The 20,186-nt window shown below is 41.5% G+C and overlaps 1 protein-coding gene across 1 annotated transcript in view; it reads right to left on the reverse strand.

Annotated features, from left to right (window-relative positions):
* Positions 1-677: 677 nt before the first annotated feature.
* Positions 678-20,186, reverse strand: part of RNF2 (ring finger protein 2) — a 197,853-nt gene continuing 178,344 nt past the window's right edge. The window contains exons 7-8 of the mRNA XM_029617550.1: positions 11,923-12,094; positions 678-6,729 (exon numbers count right to left, since the gene is read on the reverse strand). Coding sequence (XP_029473410.1) covers positions 6,628-6,729; positions 11,923-12,094 — 274 coding nt within the window. The 3' untranslated portion in view covers positions 678-6,627. The remainder of the gene's footprint in view (positions 6,730-11,922; positions 12,095-20,186) is intronic.

Below are 20,186 nucleotides of genomic sequence, written 5' to 3' on the forward strand. Positions count from 1 at the left end.
AGACAATTCAGCTTCACAGATATCTCTCGCTCTCGGACAGAGATCTAAATCACAATGAAGGAATGTTACCACTGCAACAACTAATTTTATTTTCACCTAAAGTCCAAAACTAATAGCATTTGGATCCGGTTTATAGTTAGTGGTCGTACACAAGAAATTTATACAATAAAAAGTTTACACCCAGATGTGTAGCGTAAGAAAGAAAACATATTCTCAAGTTTTGGTAGCTCAAATCGTAGCACAATTTACACAAAATACTCAAACATTACATGAATTTGTTTTGAATACTAAAATCAGAGTATAAAATTGATTTACAAATGGAGGTCACTAAGTTTTCATGCTGGATTAAATATTTCAAATATGCAGGAGCCCAATAAGCCGTTGAAACCGATGTTATATATTTACAGCTATTAAACATATAAATATGGGAACGGTGGTTTACATCTTCCCAGCAGGAATTAAAGAAGGGGAGAGTCTAATTTTTGGAGACCTCTTTGAAACCATAATGGTTTCTGTGCTACATTCCTAATACTGACAAGCGAAGATACCGGATAAAATGCTACTGTACGGTGACATAGCTCCTTTATAGCTGTACCCTACTAGATCGGTCAACCCCATTGTCCCACCATACCTCCCAAAATTCCCAATAATCCATGAAAGACAAGTGCCACTAGTGCAAAAAAAACCAAGGATATGCTGATGGAGTCACATTTTCATTCCAATGCATTTCCTGCTTTTTTTTTTTTTTAAGAGAGGATTCAGTTTTACAAGTCTATGCATTCAATGGGGTAAAACTGGGACTGGCTCAGCCCGTTCCGAAACAAATGAAGCTGGGGTAACCCTAGCCGAAGTACACGCTTCATTGTCAAGTTTTTGAATGATGAATGAAAATACAACTCTATATACTCTTAAAAAGTAGAATATGAGGAGGTGAACTGTTAGGATCCTGAGAGTATGCACAAGTTCCCATTCCTTCTTGGGTAAGAAGATTCTCCAAATATTCTGTCCACTGGGCTCAGCCTCTCAGGCACCTCTTTTAGCTATGATGCCTACATCTCTGCCAAAACAGGGAACTTGGATACCAGACCTGGGAAAGACCTTACCGGACAGAGGACGCCCAGACTGTAGAGAGAGACCTTGAGCTACATGGAGTTTTTTTCTCCTGTCCCTCCTGCAAAGCGCTATTGTTTGACACTGAAAGTCACTTCTGAGACATTGCTCACCAAGAAAACTCCACAGCCCGAGTCTTCCAAGTGTCTCCCATCAGCAGTCAGATACCTTACACTGGGGTCTCCACCTGACTTTTTGACCTAATCTCCAGAGTCTGAAGAGCCAACATAGAATCAGAGGGAGAACAAAGAGAATAAGCAAACAATTTTCCCCAGAAGGTCAGTTTCCTTACATTTCGAGGCCAAGTACCTCGGTTTTGGATAGACAATCCTTTAATCAATTGAGTAGATGAAAGCTTCCCTAGTGCTTGTCAACTTGGGACAGAAAGATCTGCCAATTGCTCTGGCCATTGAAGAGTTAATATCAGCTGTGTGGCCACCCTCTGACGGCTAGCTCTGGTTCTCACATTAGTCAAAAGATTGTTCTTCTCTATCTTCCTGTTTCAAGGACATGACTTTTCACGCTCTACTGTAAAGAAAGCCTTAATATTTTATTTGGAAAATAAAAAGTTTAACAAGAAGTTTAAACAACTTTTTGCCTTTTTTCAGGGTTAATAAAACTCAAACCTTGATTGCTCAATGGATTCACAGTTGTATCTCTGACACTTGTAGAGAAATACAAAGTTCCTCTGAATCTGAGAGCACACTACAAGAGCAATGTGCTCTTCCTTTGGTGGTGGGGAAATCGCACGGCTCGGCTGAAGCAGTGTGCTAGGCAAAGGCTTGGAGTTTGCTTTCACAAAACACTGTAGAAGGGGCAAATGGGTTTCCACTGACAATCCTCAAGAAACAGAAGAAAATCTACCACCTACACTTAACACCCCTTCTCCACCAGCTACCACTGTTTCCAGTGTCCCATCATACATACGTTTTTTGAAACCCAGGGGAGGAGAAGGGAGGGACTGTGAGCGCGGGTCGGCTCACAGTCTTCCTGACAGCTCTGTGCTGCAAAGCAGCCTCCCACTCGGGCACAAGGGCAAGCAAGGATCCGCCACGGCCACAACTGCGATCCAAGAACAGCACTTCCACTTTGCAAGGGATGTTCTTGAGGGCTGGCTACAGCTACAGCTTTTGGCAGATTGAGTTCTCCAGGCTACACCAGAGCAAAGTAAATAAGATACTGGTAAGGTACATCCACACAATACTGAGCAGTGGAGTGCAACAATGGAACATTTCCTAGCTGTTAATTTTATTAACTCTGAACAATCCAAACTGGTATCTGCTTTTTCCTATCCAGGATGCATTTGCATGCACATGTTTTTATAACAGTCTGAAGGTAGTTATTTTGTGCATTTCTCACACTTGATTAACGTTCTCGGCTCCAACTCCAGTATTTGCTAAGAAGAGAAGCTCTAGCTTCAGGAATGCTCCAATTGGAGGGAAGCAACAGAGAAGCTGATGAAGTTTCAGGCTCCAAGTAATGGTCCTGGTCTATTACACTCCACAAACCTAGACGAGCAGTGGTTCTGACGGCTTGGCGTTAACTAAAAACTGACAGGGTAAGAAAGTTTGTCTGTGGTTTGCAGATAAGCTCATTTTCTTTCGATGCACTTTTCCAAGACCCCTGCATATTTTATCAATGAATTATGAACATCCGCAGTAGAGTTCCAATTCGTTTCATAAGGGGATAGAGCGATGCGTTGCAACCTGTGAGCTGTGAAGAATCTCCACTGTGCTGTATGATCCTCTTCCTTCAGTTGGCACTTCATGCTGTATCTGCCTCCTCCGCCAGCTGGCTCCACTCTGAAGTCAGATTGTGCGGAGCCCCGCAATCGCAGGAGACCTGCTGGAATGGCCTGTTCAAACCTCAGATCAAAGTTAGTACATGAAAGAGGCAGTAACAGGTAAGAAACACCCCTCTCCTTGAGGGGATGTGAAAGAGAAATGATTGCATGGAGGGAGGCATAAGATCACACAGGCAAGGTGAGGGAAAAAGGATTGTGCAGGGGTGCACGGCTAGGTTAGTTATAATTTATAATGAAAATACAATGACATGGCAAAACTTGGTTTGGTGTGCTGTGAGAATGAAGTAAACTCCAAAGTGTAACATTAAACTCAAAAAAGGTTGAAAAGCACCGTGTTACAGCACAATTGGGCACTCAATACGTGCAAGCAACCCCCAAACATTATCTTCTTCTGAGGCCCTATAGCATTACAATTTAACACTATATGCCCCTTATTTTTTATTTATTTGTTATGTTACATTGTTTACCTTATTATCTATCTATTCTGACCTCTTGTTTGCCATTTTCCGGCTACCTTTCTCTCCTGTTCCTTTCAGTCCCATCCCCCTTCCCTGTTTGATGTACTTTCTACTTTCAGTTTGGATGTAAACCGGTATGAAGTAACCACTAATACCGATATAGAGAAGAATTAAATAAATGTATTTAAAACCTTTATATCCTAGTATCCAGAATCCACAGCGGCTTAAGAAAAGCATTCATAACAAAACAAAACGCTTGGGGATCATTTTAACTTCACCAGATTTGTTTTTGAGTCCACAAGATCGTTTTATTGCAAACTGGAACAGAAAAAAAAAGAGGAGTTAAAACAGTTCTCACGCCATCAAAAAGCAATTCTGAATAATACTGTGAGAACCACAAAATGTCGGTACAACTACTCTGTAAATGGCACATAGTGAACAAATTGATACCTAAGTGAATAGTTCTGACTTAAATGCACACTAGTCCAATGATGTACCATAAATGTCTGTCAGTCACCGAAAAATATTTGTTGTTTTCTAATGCAAATAAAACAGCTTCATAACAAATGCAGGCATAACCACTTACCTTTGTGTGTCTCTGGCGCCTCCTTGACAACATGCACCCAGGAGAGGCCGGTTGTCCGCGGATGTCTGCCCGTTAAGAAAACGGAAAATCTGTTTTCCTAACCGGCACACAGCAACCGTTTCCCAAACATGACCGCCGGCACTTTTTTTAAAACTTTTTTTTTTTTTTAAAATCTTTCGGTCCACCTACTTAATATCCTGCTCCAGGCAGGCATTAATTTCTGAGCGCAAAAATGTATGTATTAATAGCCTAATCAACATGCATTTGCATGTGATGAGCGCTATTAGTTTTGCCGTGCATTGGATGCATCTTGTGGAGGTGCTAATTGCATAAGGGGATTAGGTTGCGCCAATACAACCTGCATCCAACTGCAGGTTAAACAGTGCGCTCGGCCATGCTAATTAGGGAAAGGGGGAGGAGTGTGGGTGGGGTTATGGCCCAGCAGCACTGCTGGCAATAATGCTTTCCCGATTGTCGCCGGCAGCACCATGGGAAATAACACCACCTTTTCTCATGGCAGTATGGGGGTGACAGTGTGCGGCATGGCCGCACCCACACTGCAGTGATGCGGCCGGCTGCCCATTATCTCCCCTGCTTTTTTTGGTGACTCATCATTCTGCTATAAATGAGGCAGAATGAAGAATCTAGGGGTAAGTTAGAAGGGTAAACATATCCAGCTAACTTAACTGTAATCTTCAGTGGTGTAGCCCCACCGCTAAATATGCCTGGATAAGTTTGTGTTAGCCTGATAAATGTATCTGGCTAACTTTAGACCTGCTCAACAGTACATTTGTAGGTACAAAAGCAAACCCTTTATCGAAGACGGCCAATTGGGCTACAATTAAGGTCCTACCCTATTATGGACCATTCCACAGGAATTGGGACTTTGGTGGAGACTGTTCTCTGGTACGAGGTAGATACGATACTTGGGGGAGAGGGACGTTCGTGCAAACACATTGTACATCTTCCATGAAACGATCAGGTTTGTCCCGACAAGGCAAAGCTTTCCAATCTCCTCATTGCACGAGTCATGTAAGAAATTTGCAAATGTCACCTTGCCTTTGCATGGATGACTGTAACTTGCACGCATCTGAACAAAACTGCTGCCCTGCTTGTAATCTATCTCCTCTGGGGAGAATTTTATAACACTAAATCTTCTTCTCTAAACAAACTTATTGCCAGCTGGAATTTGGCTAACCACATGTCACAAGCAGGGGCGGATTCCAGGTAAAGATCAGCCCGGGGATTTTCCGTCCCGGCTGGCCCAGGAGATACCTCGTGGTCTGCCGAGCACGGCTCTGTTGTGGCCGTGCTCGGCAGACCACGTGACCAGAGTGACCATCCCACTGGGGGATGCCCAATCCCCCGATAGGACAAGTCCACCCCTGGTCACAAGTGTCATCCATAGTATGTACCTGCTTTCAATTGCCCTGCTTCAGCTTTCACCTGGTCTATAATTAAGATCATTAAAGCCCGTGCACGTTTATTGAGGACCTGGCTCCATTTTCTAGTTGAATCGGTACCTGTGGAGATCTAGCAGTCAGCATCAGTATAAAGATAAGTGGTTACTCTTATATTTTATTTTATTTATTTAACACTTTTTTTTTTTTTTAATTTGTTATGGAGCTGTTTTATTTGCATTAGAAAATAAAAAAAACGTGTTTCTGTGACTGACCGAGACATTTATGTTTAAATCTAATCAAAACTGTTTGCTTACATATCAGTTTAGTGACTATATGGCACCTACTTCATCATACCCACTAGCACACCAAAATCCCTCCAAGCAGTGGAAGCTATTTTCTGATACTATTTATAGTACGGTTCTCACAATAATATTCAGTTTGCTTTATTAGGCAACTATTGCAAGACAGCATGGAGCTATAAGGCAAAGCAAACTGCAGAACATTTTTAATAGGATACATTAATGCAGCAAGATGGGCCCCACACAAATGGAACAGGAGAAAAAAATAGATTATTATAATCCTACTATTTATGTTGTAACCAACTCATTTTTTTTTCACGTTCAGCTAGCAATTCCATTTTTTTTCTCAGCACCGTACCTGTGGCTGTTCACTAGGGCAGAAAGCACTTCACATAGAGTGGAGTCAAGGGCCAATGAACTCCTGCATCACTGGGAGAATTTCATGGCTAAATATTATTCAAAGCAGTCAGAGGGCGCACGTCTGACATCATGGATGGGCTTTCCTGACTCTTTATAACATTAGGAAACACACGATAAACACACACACACACCTTTTTTTTCTCTACTTAGGTTTAAATACAATTATTAGTTTGAAGGCTCGCCAGGCAAAGGCGAGAGGAAGAAACCGATACCTTCATTAAAGGCCAATTTATATGGCTCAGATGGCCCTCGGCTCAACAAACTAAGACAGCAAACTGTCAACCGTTTAGGAGAGCGTTCACGGGGAGCCGGCTACATCTTTTCAAGTCTCAGAGGAATGTAGTAATGGAAAAAAAATTCATTTAAAAAAAAAAAAAAACCCCAGAAAAGAAACTGCAGCGTCTGTGCCTTTCCCTGGAAACTCAGAAGACGTCTGTGTCCTTGTCCAGGAAGAGAAGGGTGGCGTCGTCGTCTCTCTCTTTATTATTACGAGATCACAGCTAGAAAACAAGGGCTGGAGTCTTACGTTTGGCTTCCTGACAAAAGCCTATTTGTGCTCCTTTGTTGGGGCGTAATAAAGTTCCATGGGTTTGTTCACCTTCCAGTACTTCTCGCTGACGAGTTCCAAGGAGAAAGAACCGTTTAACACCTGCAAGTCACCAAGAATTAAAAAAAAAAGCACGCTGCCATGTTAATTTGAACTTGTTAGTGTGCAAATACTAAAACAGCCCTCTGAGAATCCCAGTAACGTGAATGCATTGCATTCCAAACATTTCAGTCATTTCTCTAAGGTATGTCAGGAAGTAGCCTGGAATAAACGTCATTTAGGTACGGGGCATTTAAATAACTTCTATTCCGTTTCACTGTCGTGTAATTCAGAACCTTGGTCACAATCCCTCTTAAGTATTTATTTAGAAAACAAAGGCCGGATTTTAAAAGGCCTGCACGCGGAAAATCCGGGGATTATGTGCGTGACTGGGCCTTGCGCGTGCCACGCACGTAAACCCCGGTATGCGCACAAGGACCGGGCCTCTTCAAAGGGGGGGTGGCCTTGGGGGGGTGTTCTGGGTGGGGAAGGGTGGGGTGGGATGGAGGCCGGCAGGGACCAGCTGCCATTAGCTGTGGTCTCGGGGAAGCGTGCGCTGGCAGCCAGCCGGCGTTAAAATTACTTGTCCTGAGGAGCAGCAAGTAACAAAATTTAAAAAATCAGGCAAGGTAGGTTAGGTTTCGGGGGTGGGAAGGGGAAGAAAGGTTAGGCAGGGGGTTAGGGACGTTCCCTCCCAGGCCACTCCTTAATTGGATCGGACTGAGAGGATCCTGGGGAAGACCTGATTGCGTCGCAGTGCGGACTTTGCAGAAATTCACCCCCCCTTGTGCGCGCGCCGCTCGCACAGATTATAAAATCTGGCGAGCATGTGCGTGCAGTCACCTAATTTTATAACATGTGCGCGCCATAAAATTGATGCGTCCATGTGTGTGTGCTGGGAACCACGCGCATATTATAAAATCTACCCCAAAGTGTTCACGTGAATGAAATGAAGTATCAACCCAAGTTTCTCTCTGGCTGGGAGGAAACAGGATTTTAAGAAAAGTTCACATAATACTGTGCAACAACAGAAAAACTGAGCCAAGTTCATTCCATCTCCCCATACATTGCACAGTCATCTTTCCTCTATTGCTGGCACTAGCAGGTTCAAAGTATTGCACAAAACTGCCCCACTTCTCATAGACGTCAGAATGGAACGGCCTACAGATTTCGTGGCTCAGCAAAATCTGGCCCTTAGCACAGAATCGCTGCGGGAGACCTGGGGCCGGGTCAGGCAGGCAGCAGGAGGGGAAGAGTAAGAGGGCAGGGTGCATCAGCCACCTCCTCCCACTTCCCAAACACTTGCTTTGCACAGCATGTGACGTCGTACAGCCGCGCAATTCAAAGCAGCAGCTGGGCCAGGCGGCAGAGGAAGACGTGGCTTGAGGCATCAGCGCTCTCCTACTCCTCCTGCCGCTCATCAGAATGGGGGAAGGGAAAATAGGGGGAGAAAGGAAGCGAGTGAGAGAGGAGGTGGGTGCAGGGGAATGGGTGTGGGGGCAATGTGGGAGAAAAAGAGAGAGCGAGAGACTAGTGAGGGGGAGGGGTGTGTGGAAGGGTAGAGCTTGGCTCTCCCCTTAACCAAATGCTGTTCTACATCCTCCACAACTTCTGCTATTGGGTAGAACATCAACTTTGAGAATATTGCATGTCAATACGTTTACAGCTATTTAGAGTTTACTCCTGTTTACAGCAATAAAAAAATAGTACAAGGACATTTTGAAATGCAAACTCCTTGGGTATCAAAGGTTTTGGCAAAGAAAAGAATCCAGGCATCATTTTGAGGCTCGGTTATATATCCTAACAATTAATTCTTGGCGTTTTAATTTCAAGTGTTGGATCAAAATTTAACGCAGGCAGAGTGAGTTTTGCTCCAATAGATTTCCGTAACTAACTAGAACCAGTGCTCGTTACTAAACTTGTAGAATGAGCTATCTCCGTTTATACCTTGCTTTTTCTTCTGGAGATGCAAAGCAGCTCACAACAGTGTACAAAATACAGAGAAGCCAAAAACAAGGCAAGTCGTACAGCTTATAGGTAAAAATTTTAAAAAAGAAAGAGCCATTAAAACATAATCACCAAGTAACAGCACCTGTTGTTGGTCACCGTGTATATATATATATATATATATATATCCAACATTCTTCCTCAACTTCGGATGCCAGACCTGACGTCGTTTCTGTCCCCACGGGATTTCTTTGTGGATCACCATCATTTGCCCTTAAAGACATTTCTGTCTGTCTTGCAAAGTTTTCAACAGATTAAAAGTGCCGCAATGGGTGCCTCTATGGATCCTGATGTTGCCAATTTTTATATGGGGCCACACCAAGCAATTATGGTTGACACAATGTCCTTTCCCCCGTTTTATTAAGCTATAGACTTGCTTCGTTGATAACATACTGTAGCTGTGGACAGGAGAATTTTATCCTTGCAGAAATGTTTTCTGACTTGAAGACCAGAATCACAAGCTCAAATTTACCTACACCTCCTCAGTAGTGTTTTTGGACATCACTATATGTCTAATAGATGGTGATTTTTATTTCTCCATTTACAGGAAACCTATTAACGAGAACACCTTGTTGAAATAGGCCGGCTGTCACCCTAAAAGGCAGTGGAACAATCTGCCAGTTGGCCAATATTTTAGACCTAAGAGAATGTGCTCCTCTACTTCAAAATTCAAAGCCTGCACCAAGCACATGTAAATGTAGTTCCTTGGACAGGGCTATCCAATTTGAGTGATTAAGAAAGCAAATAAGAGAGCTCACTGGGCCAACCATACCCGTTTGTTGCAACCTTGTGTACAAGACAGCCATACCTTTTGCGTTTTATCTTTTTCCCCTGTCCAGCAGAGTATAAGATACCAATAGACTGTTTTGAGCATCCATAAAATCGTCCGGCAGTCAGCTCTATTCAATTTGACTAGGGACCACATCATCCGGGACTACTTGGTTCATTCAACTCAAACACCTTCGTCTAGTATCTTATATAATCTACAGCCTCCTGGTGCTCATTTTCCATGTAGAAATTGTACTGCTTGCACATATTCCTATAGTGGTGATTCATTACCAATTCAAATATTTATTTAGGGTTTTTATATACCGATTTTCTTGATACAGATCAAATCAACTCGGTTTACATTACATACATTAACAATAACTAGTCAAACCTCAAAAGAGGAGACAGATTGGGAGCAGAAGGTAAAAAGTTACATTATAACAAGGGTGAGTAACTTGGAATTGGAAATGAAGAGAAAGATAATCAAAGTAGAGAGATATAACAGAGAGAAGGGGCTTGGAGCCAACCTCAGGAGAATAACTCTAGCATTATAACATGATTATATGACATTCTGCTAGTTATTGAAGCACAGCTGATTGGATAATATCTTAGTAGAATATAGTCTAGGAGACAGGAAAGGCTCTACCGAAAAGCCAAGTCTTCAGTTTCTTTTAAAATTTATGAGGCAGGTTTCCTGTCGGAGGTCTGGGGGTAGTGTATTCCAAATGGTGGGGCCTGCTGTTGAAAAAGCTCGGTCCCTGATTGTTAATCTTTGTACCATTTTGATTGAGGGAACATGAAGGGATCCCTTATAGGCATCTCTCAAAGGTCTAGCTGAAGAGTGTAATTTGAGAGGGTGTAGTAGGTCTAGGGGTTCTATATTGAACCAACCAAAGTGCTGCCCACTTTGGTTGGTTCAATATATTTCCTGCTTGGCCACTTTTGTTATCTATGTCTTTATCTTTATTAAAATGTGTTAATCGTTTAAAACCTAAGCTATTTCCATATGGCAACATAAACAATTCAAAGTACAAACAACTGACACAACTCATAAAACGTCAAGTAAAACAATATGTAAAATACCATTATTTAAAATATAATTTAGTAAAACTAAAATGACCAAATAGGATAAAAATAAATCTTTGTCTCTCTAATTATAAATAAGCCTGCTTGTATAAAAATGTATTTAGCAGCAATTTGAAGGAATTAATGCATGTGCATAAACGAATCTCCTCAGCGAGAGAGTTCCACAAAGATGGAGCAGCCACTGAAAAGGCACACTCTCTTGTCACCAATAAACGGGCATGTTTGATAGAAGGCACATCTAATAGACCACGATGAGAAGACCTCAGCGAACGGGTCGGTCGATAAATTCTCAGTCGGGCATTGGCCCATGTTATCTTTTGCTATATGTTGGCAAGACTAAGAGATCTGTTTGGGTTTTGTATCCTGGAATATCTCAGCTGCATTTGGCAAGGCAAACTACAAGCACTTTTATTTGAACACTGGAGTGCTCGTCAACATTATCTAGTAGATTTAAAGTTCATAGTTCTAGACAAACCACTGCCCACCATAATTTCGTAAACTGCGCCCGATGTTGTTTTGCAGTACTGTTTTTCTAATATATAATAGGATGCCTTCTAATATATTTGTATATTTCCAGCCTCGTTTGTTTATTGGCCCCATGAATACTGGGCAATCTCCAGGCTGCTTCTCGTGATATGAAGCACTTGTCTGCAATTCTTAACGTTCTACTTGCACCTCTGAATCAGAAACCTAAGTAAACGACATTCTCTGCATACAAGTTTCACTTAGGCCACGTTCTATGACTATTGGCAGCTGTTTGAAGTGCATGGAAAATTTAAAAATTATCAGCTCAGATGACTATGATTAGAAAGTATGCATAATAAGTCCTAACTGGACCTGTTGTTTCACCCTAGTTACATTTGTAATTATACCTCTTCCAGACCTCTATGATTTAATAAAGAATACGTCAGGTGTTGTTATTTGGTGACTATTTTTTGTATAGCGCATAAAAATATAACACATATTTACAAGGCATTCCTTAGAATTAGAAAGTAATAAGAACATTACCAAAGAAAACCCTCCCACGCCTATTCCAACCTCCCTCTATCATTACAAAAGCCAGAGCAAACTAAACCCCTCTCCCGATCCCCTTATGCACCAATGCTGCACCCCACAGCAAAACTAAAAGTGCACTCTGTGGGGAGTGCGAGAAGAGCAGCTGAAAGGAAATGATGATCAGTTTCATAAATCTGGCTTTATAAAACCTGCACTATCCACAGTATTGCCCAAGCGTAAGGGATGCATGCATTATAAATTACACCAACACAATCACTATGCGGCTGGTAAAGAACGACACAAAATTCCATTCCCGTGATTGTACAGTGAAAAACCAAGCACAGATGAGGATGGATTTCTGGACTCTAAGGCAGGCAGGTCATGGATTCAGCTACTTACAGTGAACTGGCCATTTGCTGTGGCAATGTAAATGGTGTACTGTTTTTCACTGGCTGTGTCCAGGTTCATCTGGTTGGAGTCACCTTTACTGCGCAGTTCCTCCAGCGCTAGCCTCACTGCCAGGTACTTGGATAAGTGATCAACGGTGGCATTCCCTGAAGTCTTTATGTACCTGTAACAATATCAGCCCCCCCAAAAAACGTAAATCAACTGCTAAGTGAAAAGATAATGATTTTAACATAAGTAAGGCCATCTGAAAAAAAAAAAATGGATAAGATGCCCCAGGCACTATCATTGTTGGAACATCCAGTAACCAACAGATAATCTCCACTAAAGTTTACTATTGTTAGAACAATTGTTATAAAATCCGTGCGTCCATGTGCGCGTGCCAGGAACCGCGCACACCTTTTAAAATCTGCCCCATCATGTGTAATTTGTTGTTAAAGGAATTTTTTTAATTTTGTAATATCATTTTTGTACTCAATATATTAATGATTATTTCAGTAACCGGGAATATTTTGGTGTATTCCGTGAGCAATTTATACTTACATTTATGTTGCCTAAATTCTATTAGTTTCTCTCTCTCTCTTTCTCTCTATATTTATATTTAAAATGTCTTATATTCTGCCTATCATTCTAAGTGGCTAACAACTTAATACATATAGGGCCGGATTTTAAAAGCTCTACCCGTGTAAATCGGGTTACGTGCGCCGGACCTATTTTATAAAGACCCGGCGACGCGCGTAAAGCCCCGTGACGTGTCTAAGTTCTGGGGCTTCAAAAAAGCGGCTGTCTGAGGGCGGGGCCTGAGGCCTCTGGCACAGCGGCCATTTGCTGCTCTGTTGGAAGATCACGTGCCGGCAGGCTGCTGGCGCACGCAACTTGCACCTGCCCAGAGGCAGGCGCAAAAGGTAAGATAGAGGTCGGGGGGGGGGGGGGGGGGTTTAGAATAGGGCTAAGGGGTGGGAAGGTTAGATTAGGGAGGAGGGAACAGGTGAAGGCCGCAAGTGTCGGTGCGCGCAATTTAACTCAAGGAAAGGTCCCAGATCAACTCAAAATAGCCATTCTGAAACACTTACTAAAAAAACCTAACCTTTCAACGGCTGACCCTGCAAACTTCCGCCCTATCGCTAACCTTCCCCTGATCTCAAGAGTGATGGAAAGATTCGTCAACAAGCAACTATCTGAGTACTTGGAGGAGAACAACATACTCTCCCCTTTCCAGTTCGGCTTCAGGAAATCGCAAAACACAAAAGCTCTACTAGCATCGTTATCTGGCACCATCCTTCTCAATCTTGAAAGAAAACAACCATACCTTCTCGCTCTTCTCGACCTATCCGCCGCATTCGACACAGTCAATCATGCCATCCTTCTTGAGCGGCTATCCGATATAGGAATTCAAGGAGAAGCTCATAGCTGGTTTCAATCGTTCCTGGAGAATAGATTCTATAAAGTCAAGATCAATAACGAAGAATCACCTCCTATTAAATCAATCCGAGGAGTACCACAAGGATCATCTCTCTCCCCTACTCTTTTTAACATTTACCTGCTTCCACTCTGCCACCTACTCTCCAGCCTCAAGCTAAAGCATTATATTTTCGCTGATGACATTCAGATCCTCCTTCCTATCACAGAATCACTGCAAAAAACTTGGGCACATTGGAACAATTGCTTACAATCTATCAATACTCTGCTATCCAGCCTGAACCTCATACTCAATTCAAATAAAACAGAAATCCTCATCATCTCGCCAGACGAAAACCATACTCTCATCAACTCCCAAAGCGCAACACAATTCGCAAAATCATCCATTAACCACTCCCCTTCCGTCAGAGATTTAGGGGTGTGTCTCGACAATCAATTCAACCTTAAATCCTTCGTTATCAACACAACTAAAGAATGTTATTTCAAACTTCAAGTGCTCAAAAATCTGAAACCACTCCTTCACTTCAGTGACTTCCGTCTAGTAGTTCAGTCTATAATTCTGTCTAAGTTAGACTACTGCAACTCTCTACTGCTAGGTCTTCCGGTCTTATCTACAAAACTCCTATAGATGGTGCAGAACGCCGTGGCGAGGTTACTCACCAACACAAATAAAAGAGCCCACATTACACCAATTCTTCACAGCCTTCACTGGCTACCTATAAAAGCCAGAATCACATTCAAGACATTATCAATGATCCACAAGGATATCATGGGCATCGCCCACCTAAATCTAAACTCGCAACTCCGCCCTCATACATCACAAAGACCTATCAGATACAACTACAAAGGTTCCTTATATGCTCCCCCGATCAAAACTTCACTAACAAAACGAGCACTCTCCACAGCCGGGCCCACCCTCTGGAACTCATTACCGCCGGATCTACGCCAAGAAACATGTCAAATAACTTTTAAGAAAAACCTAAAAACGTGGCTCTTCTGGCAAGCCTTTCCGGAATCGCAGGAATACTCCGACACGGGTCAAAGAGCAAAATAGTCCACTATAAGTTCCACGCCCGCCCATACCCCCTCAAGGCCCTATTACGCCTGATCTGGACAGCCCACGTGTTTTGAAAGACTCCCTTGTTGATGCATTAGTTCTTTAGCTCATGCATTACTCATATTTATGCCCATCAACATTGTTCACTGTCACTTGCTCATCCCAATTTAACTCACCGTCTATTTTTAGCTATTTTCTACATTTACTCACGTTATTTGACGAGTTATTGTTGTCTATTGAATATTTATGTTCTTATGTTCAGAAAATCTGTTTATTGTAACGCCTTAACCGCAACAGTTTTGTTCTATGGAAACCGACCTGATTCGATATTTGTATCGAGAATGTCGGTATATAAAAATCCTAAATAAATAAATAAACAAATAAATAAGATGCACTAGTATGCACCCCCTTGCGCGCGCCGACCCCTGATTTTATAACAAGCGCGCGCATGTTATAAAATCAGGTGTCCATGTGTGCGTACCTTTGAAAATCTACCCCATAATCAATTAGTGTAAAACACATATACACAAAACAGGTTCAATAAAATAAAAAAATTAAAAAACTTAGATATCACATGCCATCCAAATGCTGACAGGACTAATAATGCTTTCAGCTGCTTACAAAATTGTTAATTCTCACTTTTCTTGAGCTCTCCAGGTAGTGCATTCCATAAAACTGGCCTGATTATAGCAAGAGCACATGTATATTTCTCCTGAAATTACAGCACAACTAACAACTGTGCATCTTGAAGACCTCCAACCAAGGCAGTACTCCCTGCAAATACCTGGGAACCCCAAACCTTAACTTAAAAACTATGATTAAAACTTTCAAATGTATCCTTCGGACTACCGGCAGTCAATGCAATTGTCATAAAATTGTAGTTACATGTTTCCTCGGCGCACATGGCACTATCAGTCTACTCTTGCTGCTGGATTTTACTGCAAGGCTTTTTTGCCACACATTGGGAGACCCACATATAACAAGTTACAGTAGTCAATGCAAGCTCAAATAAAAACCTGCACAGAAGTCTGAAAATCATCCCGAGAGAGAATATATTTTAAACCAGGGGTTCTCAGTCCTCGGGACACACCTAGACAATCAGTTTTTCAAGACATCTACAATAAATATGCATGAAATAAATTTGCATATAATGGAGGCAGTGCATACAATCCTCTCTCATGCATATTCATTGTGAATATCCTGAAAACCTGACAGTCTAGGTGTGTCCCAAGGACTGGTTTGAGAACCCCCTGCTTTAAATGATGAACCATATGTAGCTTTAAAAATGCTGCTTTTAGTTGGGGGGGGGGAGAATAACGTTATTTTGCATCCATTCGCACCCCTAGATTCCACACAACCTCTGAAAAGGTTACATTATTTGAGGGCATAAATAAACATGTGGATAAAAGTGAGCCAATTGATATAGGGTATCTGGATTTGCAGAAGGCATTTGGCAAAGTCCCTCACGAGAGACTTCTTAGGAAATTTAAAAGTCATGGGATAGGGCAGTGGGCCCACCAGCCAGTCGGGTTTTCAGGATAGCCACAATGAATATGCATGAGAGAAAATTACATGTCATGGAGGCAGTGCAAAGTGGAGGCACTTAGGGAAGAGTAACCCAAATTATAGCTACACAATGCAAGGTTCCACATTAGGAGTCACCATTCAGGAAAAGGATCTAGGGGGTGTCATCATTGATAATATGTTGAAATCCTCTGTTCAATGTGCAGCAGCAGCCAAGAAAGCAAATAGAATGCCAGGGATTATTAGGAAAGGGATGGAGAATAAAACAGAGAATATCCTAATGTCTCTGTATCGCTCCATGGTGCGACCTCATCTTGAATATTGGGTGCAGCTCTAGTCACCAGATCTCAAAAAAGATATAGCAGAATTAGAAAAGGTACAGAGAAGGGCGATCAAAATTATAAAAGGGAACAGAACAATTCTCCTAAGAAAGGCTAAAAAAGTTAGGACTCTTCAGCTTGGAGAAGAGAGATATGATAGAGATCTATAAAATAATGAGTGGACTGGAATGAGTAAACTTTTACTCTTTCGAAAAGTAGAAAGACCAGGGAACACACAATGAAGTTACTGGGTTATACATTTAAAACTAGCAAGAGAAAATGTTTTTACTCAATGCTAATTAAGCTCTGGAATTTGTTACTAGAGAATACGGATAAAAGCTGTTAGCGTAGCTGCATTTAAAAAAGGTTTGGACAAGTTTCTTGAGGAAAAAAGTCCATTAACCATTATTAAGCTAGAGTTGCAGATATCCGGTGCTTATTCTTGGGATAAGCAGCTTGGAATCTCTCTACCCCTTGGGATCCTGCCAGGTACTTGGGACCTGGCTTGGCCACTGCTAGAAACAGGATACTAGGTTTGATGGACCTTTGGTCTGACCCAGTATGGCAAGCCTTATGTTCTTAGTGATGGGAATACCTTTTAGTGCACAATCTGGAAACACTGTCCTACTCATAAGGCTTCAGATCCATCTATATTCACTACTAACTCCTTTTGCTTAAACCACTGATGAATGGAGTTCAAACATTTAATAAAACTGCCATTGAGGCATCCAAGTTATTCCCTACAGGGCATATTAATTGTATATCATCTGCTCTTATGATATCACCTGAAGACGTAGGGCAGACAGATATTAAATAGTGCAGGAGAATGCACAGATCCTCACGGTATGGCAGCTGTACTACATTTCTAAGTGGATTTCTGCTGTCCTATCTGAACTTATCAATTTTGCAAAAAAAGATGTACACCGATTCACGACGCCCTCTCTCAACCCCATTAAACACAATCTGTCAAGAAAGATATTATGAGTCACACAATCAAAAGCAGACGAAATATCAAGAAATCTCACGATGGCCATCTTTCCACCATTCATTTCCTGCAAAAGACAATCAGTAGCGAATAACAATAGTGTACATTGGTTCGGATTCAAACAACTATTCTCTTCTATAAAATCATTAAGCTGAGCTAATGCAGCTTTTTCTAACCCCTTCCTATGCATTGGAAGGACAAAAATAGGCTTAAAACTCAAAGGCTTTCTTCACTACTGGCCGTACCAAGGCCCTTTTCAAATACGGTAAACTAAGCCTTCAGGAAACTGGAGATTGATAAATTTAATACCTCCAGAAAAATATGTTTTAAACATTGAACAAACCAAAACAGATATACATCGCATGTAGAGTAGGTATTTTTCAAATTACTCACTAATTTCATCAACCTTGGTAGATGATACACTCCAGACCGGTTCCCAAATGATGACATTCTGTGCAGAGGGCAGCAGATTGTCGTCATCAGACATTACTGGACCTTCTCGCGGGTCATCACTTTTCCTCATAGAATAATAATTTTGGGAGGCTGCAGTAAATGCTTTGACAATATTAAAATGCTCAAATGGACAATTTAATGATATTTGAAAACAGTGAGAAAAAATGTGATTTTCTCATTACTTCACGCACCTTCTTATAATTACAACAGGCCACTCAATTCTCACTCATGCATAATGGACATTCAGTCTTATGCCATCTATGCTCAGTCTTCCGCAATACTCATTTTAAATTCAAGAGCTCCTGTAAAAACCAAAGAACCTGAACTATTACTTTAGTCAGCTTTTTAAGTTTAAGAGAAGCAATTTTCTCCAGAGTGTAAACTATGCCCTGATTAAATGTCTGAATTAGCAGAGATCCAGAATCATCATTAATTGCCTCAAAAGTAATCTCCCAAGTCTGTGCAAATGCATTTAAATCAATTGGTCCCCTAATTAATCTCTCCTGACATTCCTAGTTCATTTATTGACTGCACATGTTTGGGTCCTTAAGCTCAATAACCAAATCAGAAATATTTTCAGGGCCACCCAACGCTTGGGTACTATCACTAGATCCAAAATGTGCCTAATATGATGTGTTGGACTATCTATAATTTGCAATAAATTTAATGCAGGGAGAAAAGCATAGCCTTAGTTTGGATCCTAGTCATATCCTCCGCATGTATATTTAGATCCCCAGTTGCCACCATATTGTCAAACTGCAACCAGCGGTTGGGATCTCTATCTGTGATATGTGTTCTTAAATATACTACTCATGTGTCATCGGTAGTTTTGGCCATTTATAGACACTGGAGGATCATGCAATCATCATATAGTCTACACTAGGGAACAAAATATTACAGATTATATAGTGAGATCAGCACTCCTGCCAATTTTAAAGAGTGAGTCTGTGACAGATGGGGTAATCAGACACCAGGCTTATGATGCATGTACAATGTGTTCAACTACAATAACTGGAACTACATGGCAAGATCCTTTAACTGGTTGAGTGTTCCCACATTACAGTAAAACTGATTTCTAGTTGAGCAACATGATTATGTGGTGAAGTGCCTATTTCCTAAACTGTATGTGGGAGAAACGAAGAGACAAATCAGGACTCAAGTAGTGGAACATCATAGTTGCTTCAATACATCTAAAGTGGAGGCACCTATGGTTTCGCATTGGCACAAAAGTATTATTTTGAAGATTTAAGATGGACAGTAGTAGAACAGGTCAATACTGACTGGTGGGGAGAGGATCCCTCAGTTTGGCTGAACCAATGAGAATATTACAGTAATGCTGGCTGGTATGAAGTTCCAACATTGGGAATATTTAAATATGATGATGGGAGCATCTATCTCCCAATGAGGAGTCTTCTCAAGTAGCTGGCAATTGATGACTAGAAACTGTCATCTGGGTAGGTTATCACCATGAGCATTTCTATAAAGTAGGGAAAAAGCCAGCCATTGAGAAACACAAGAGATATGATATATGGCTCCTATCACAATATGGTGTGTGTGGGTTTTATTTACTGGGCGGATCAACCATCTATGTATGCACGATTAGGGTAGCTTACTGTTGTCTCCTTATATTTTAAAATACTTTTATTGGAGGTAAACAAGTTGTTAAAGATCGTGGGATTCACTGAAGATTGTAGATGCAAAATAAGGATTGAAAACACTGGGCCTGTGTCAGACACGAAGGCATTTAGACCGTGGGCATGAAGGCGTTTGAACTCTGAAGGACTTACAGTCTACTGATGTAGCAACAGTTAAGATAAGTAACATCCATGTTAACTTATGTGCCGGATTAGATATATACTTCAATTATAAATCAAGTCTTTGACAAGGATTGACTGACTTATGAACATTTTAGTTCATAAAATTTTTTTTCCTATTCACTATATAATGAGAAGTACTGAACTAATGATTATAAGATTGAGGCAAAGTGTGTTTTTCACACTATAGCTTGCAATATAGATGGAGTATCCGATGGACATTTAGGAAAGCATGTCCATCGGATACTCTCAGCGATCAGCTCTCCAAAGAACTTTCTAACTTAGACCTAGCTAACCCCGACTCAGCCCTATCCTCCTGGCAAAAGATTACAGAAGCGGTCACAAACAAATGGTGCCCTTTAGTCTCCAAATCAATCAACCCAACAAAAAAGGGAAATCAACCCTGGTTCAGCGCTGAACTTAAACAAATGAAACAGACCTTACGCCATAAGGAAAACAGATGGCGAAAAACCCCTAACACTTCTACCCTTTCTACATACAAGGGATTCTTACATCACTACAGGACCGCCATTCTACAGAAAAAAAAGGAATACTATGCAAACAAAATACACCATTTCCAATATGATGCCCAGGCACTATTCGCCTACGTGACACAAATCACCAAATCTACCCCCCCACCTATTCCAGACGAACAAGCTCTTTCCAAGGCTAATGAGCTCGCTACA

Source organism: Rhinatrema bivittatum, chromosome 10, assembly GCF_901001135.1.
Source record: "Rhinatrema bivittatum chromosome 10, aRhiBiv1.1, whole genome shotgun sequence".
Taxonomy (NCBI): domain Eukaryota; kingdom Metazoa; phylum Chordata; class Amphibia; order Gymnophiona; family Rhinatrematidae; genus Rhinatrema; species Rhinatrema bivittatum.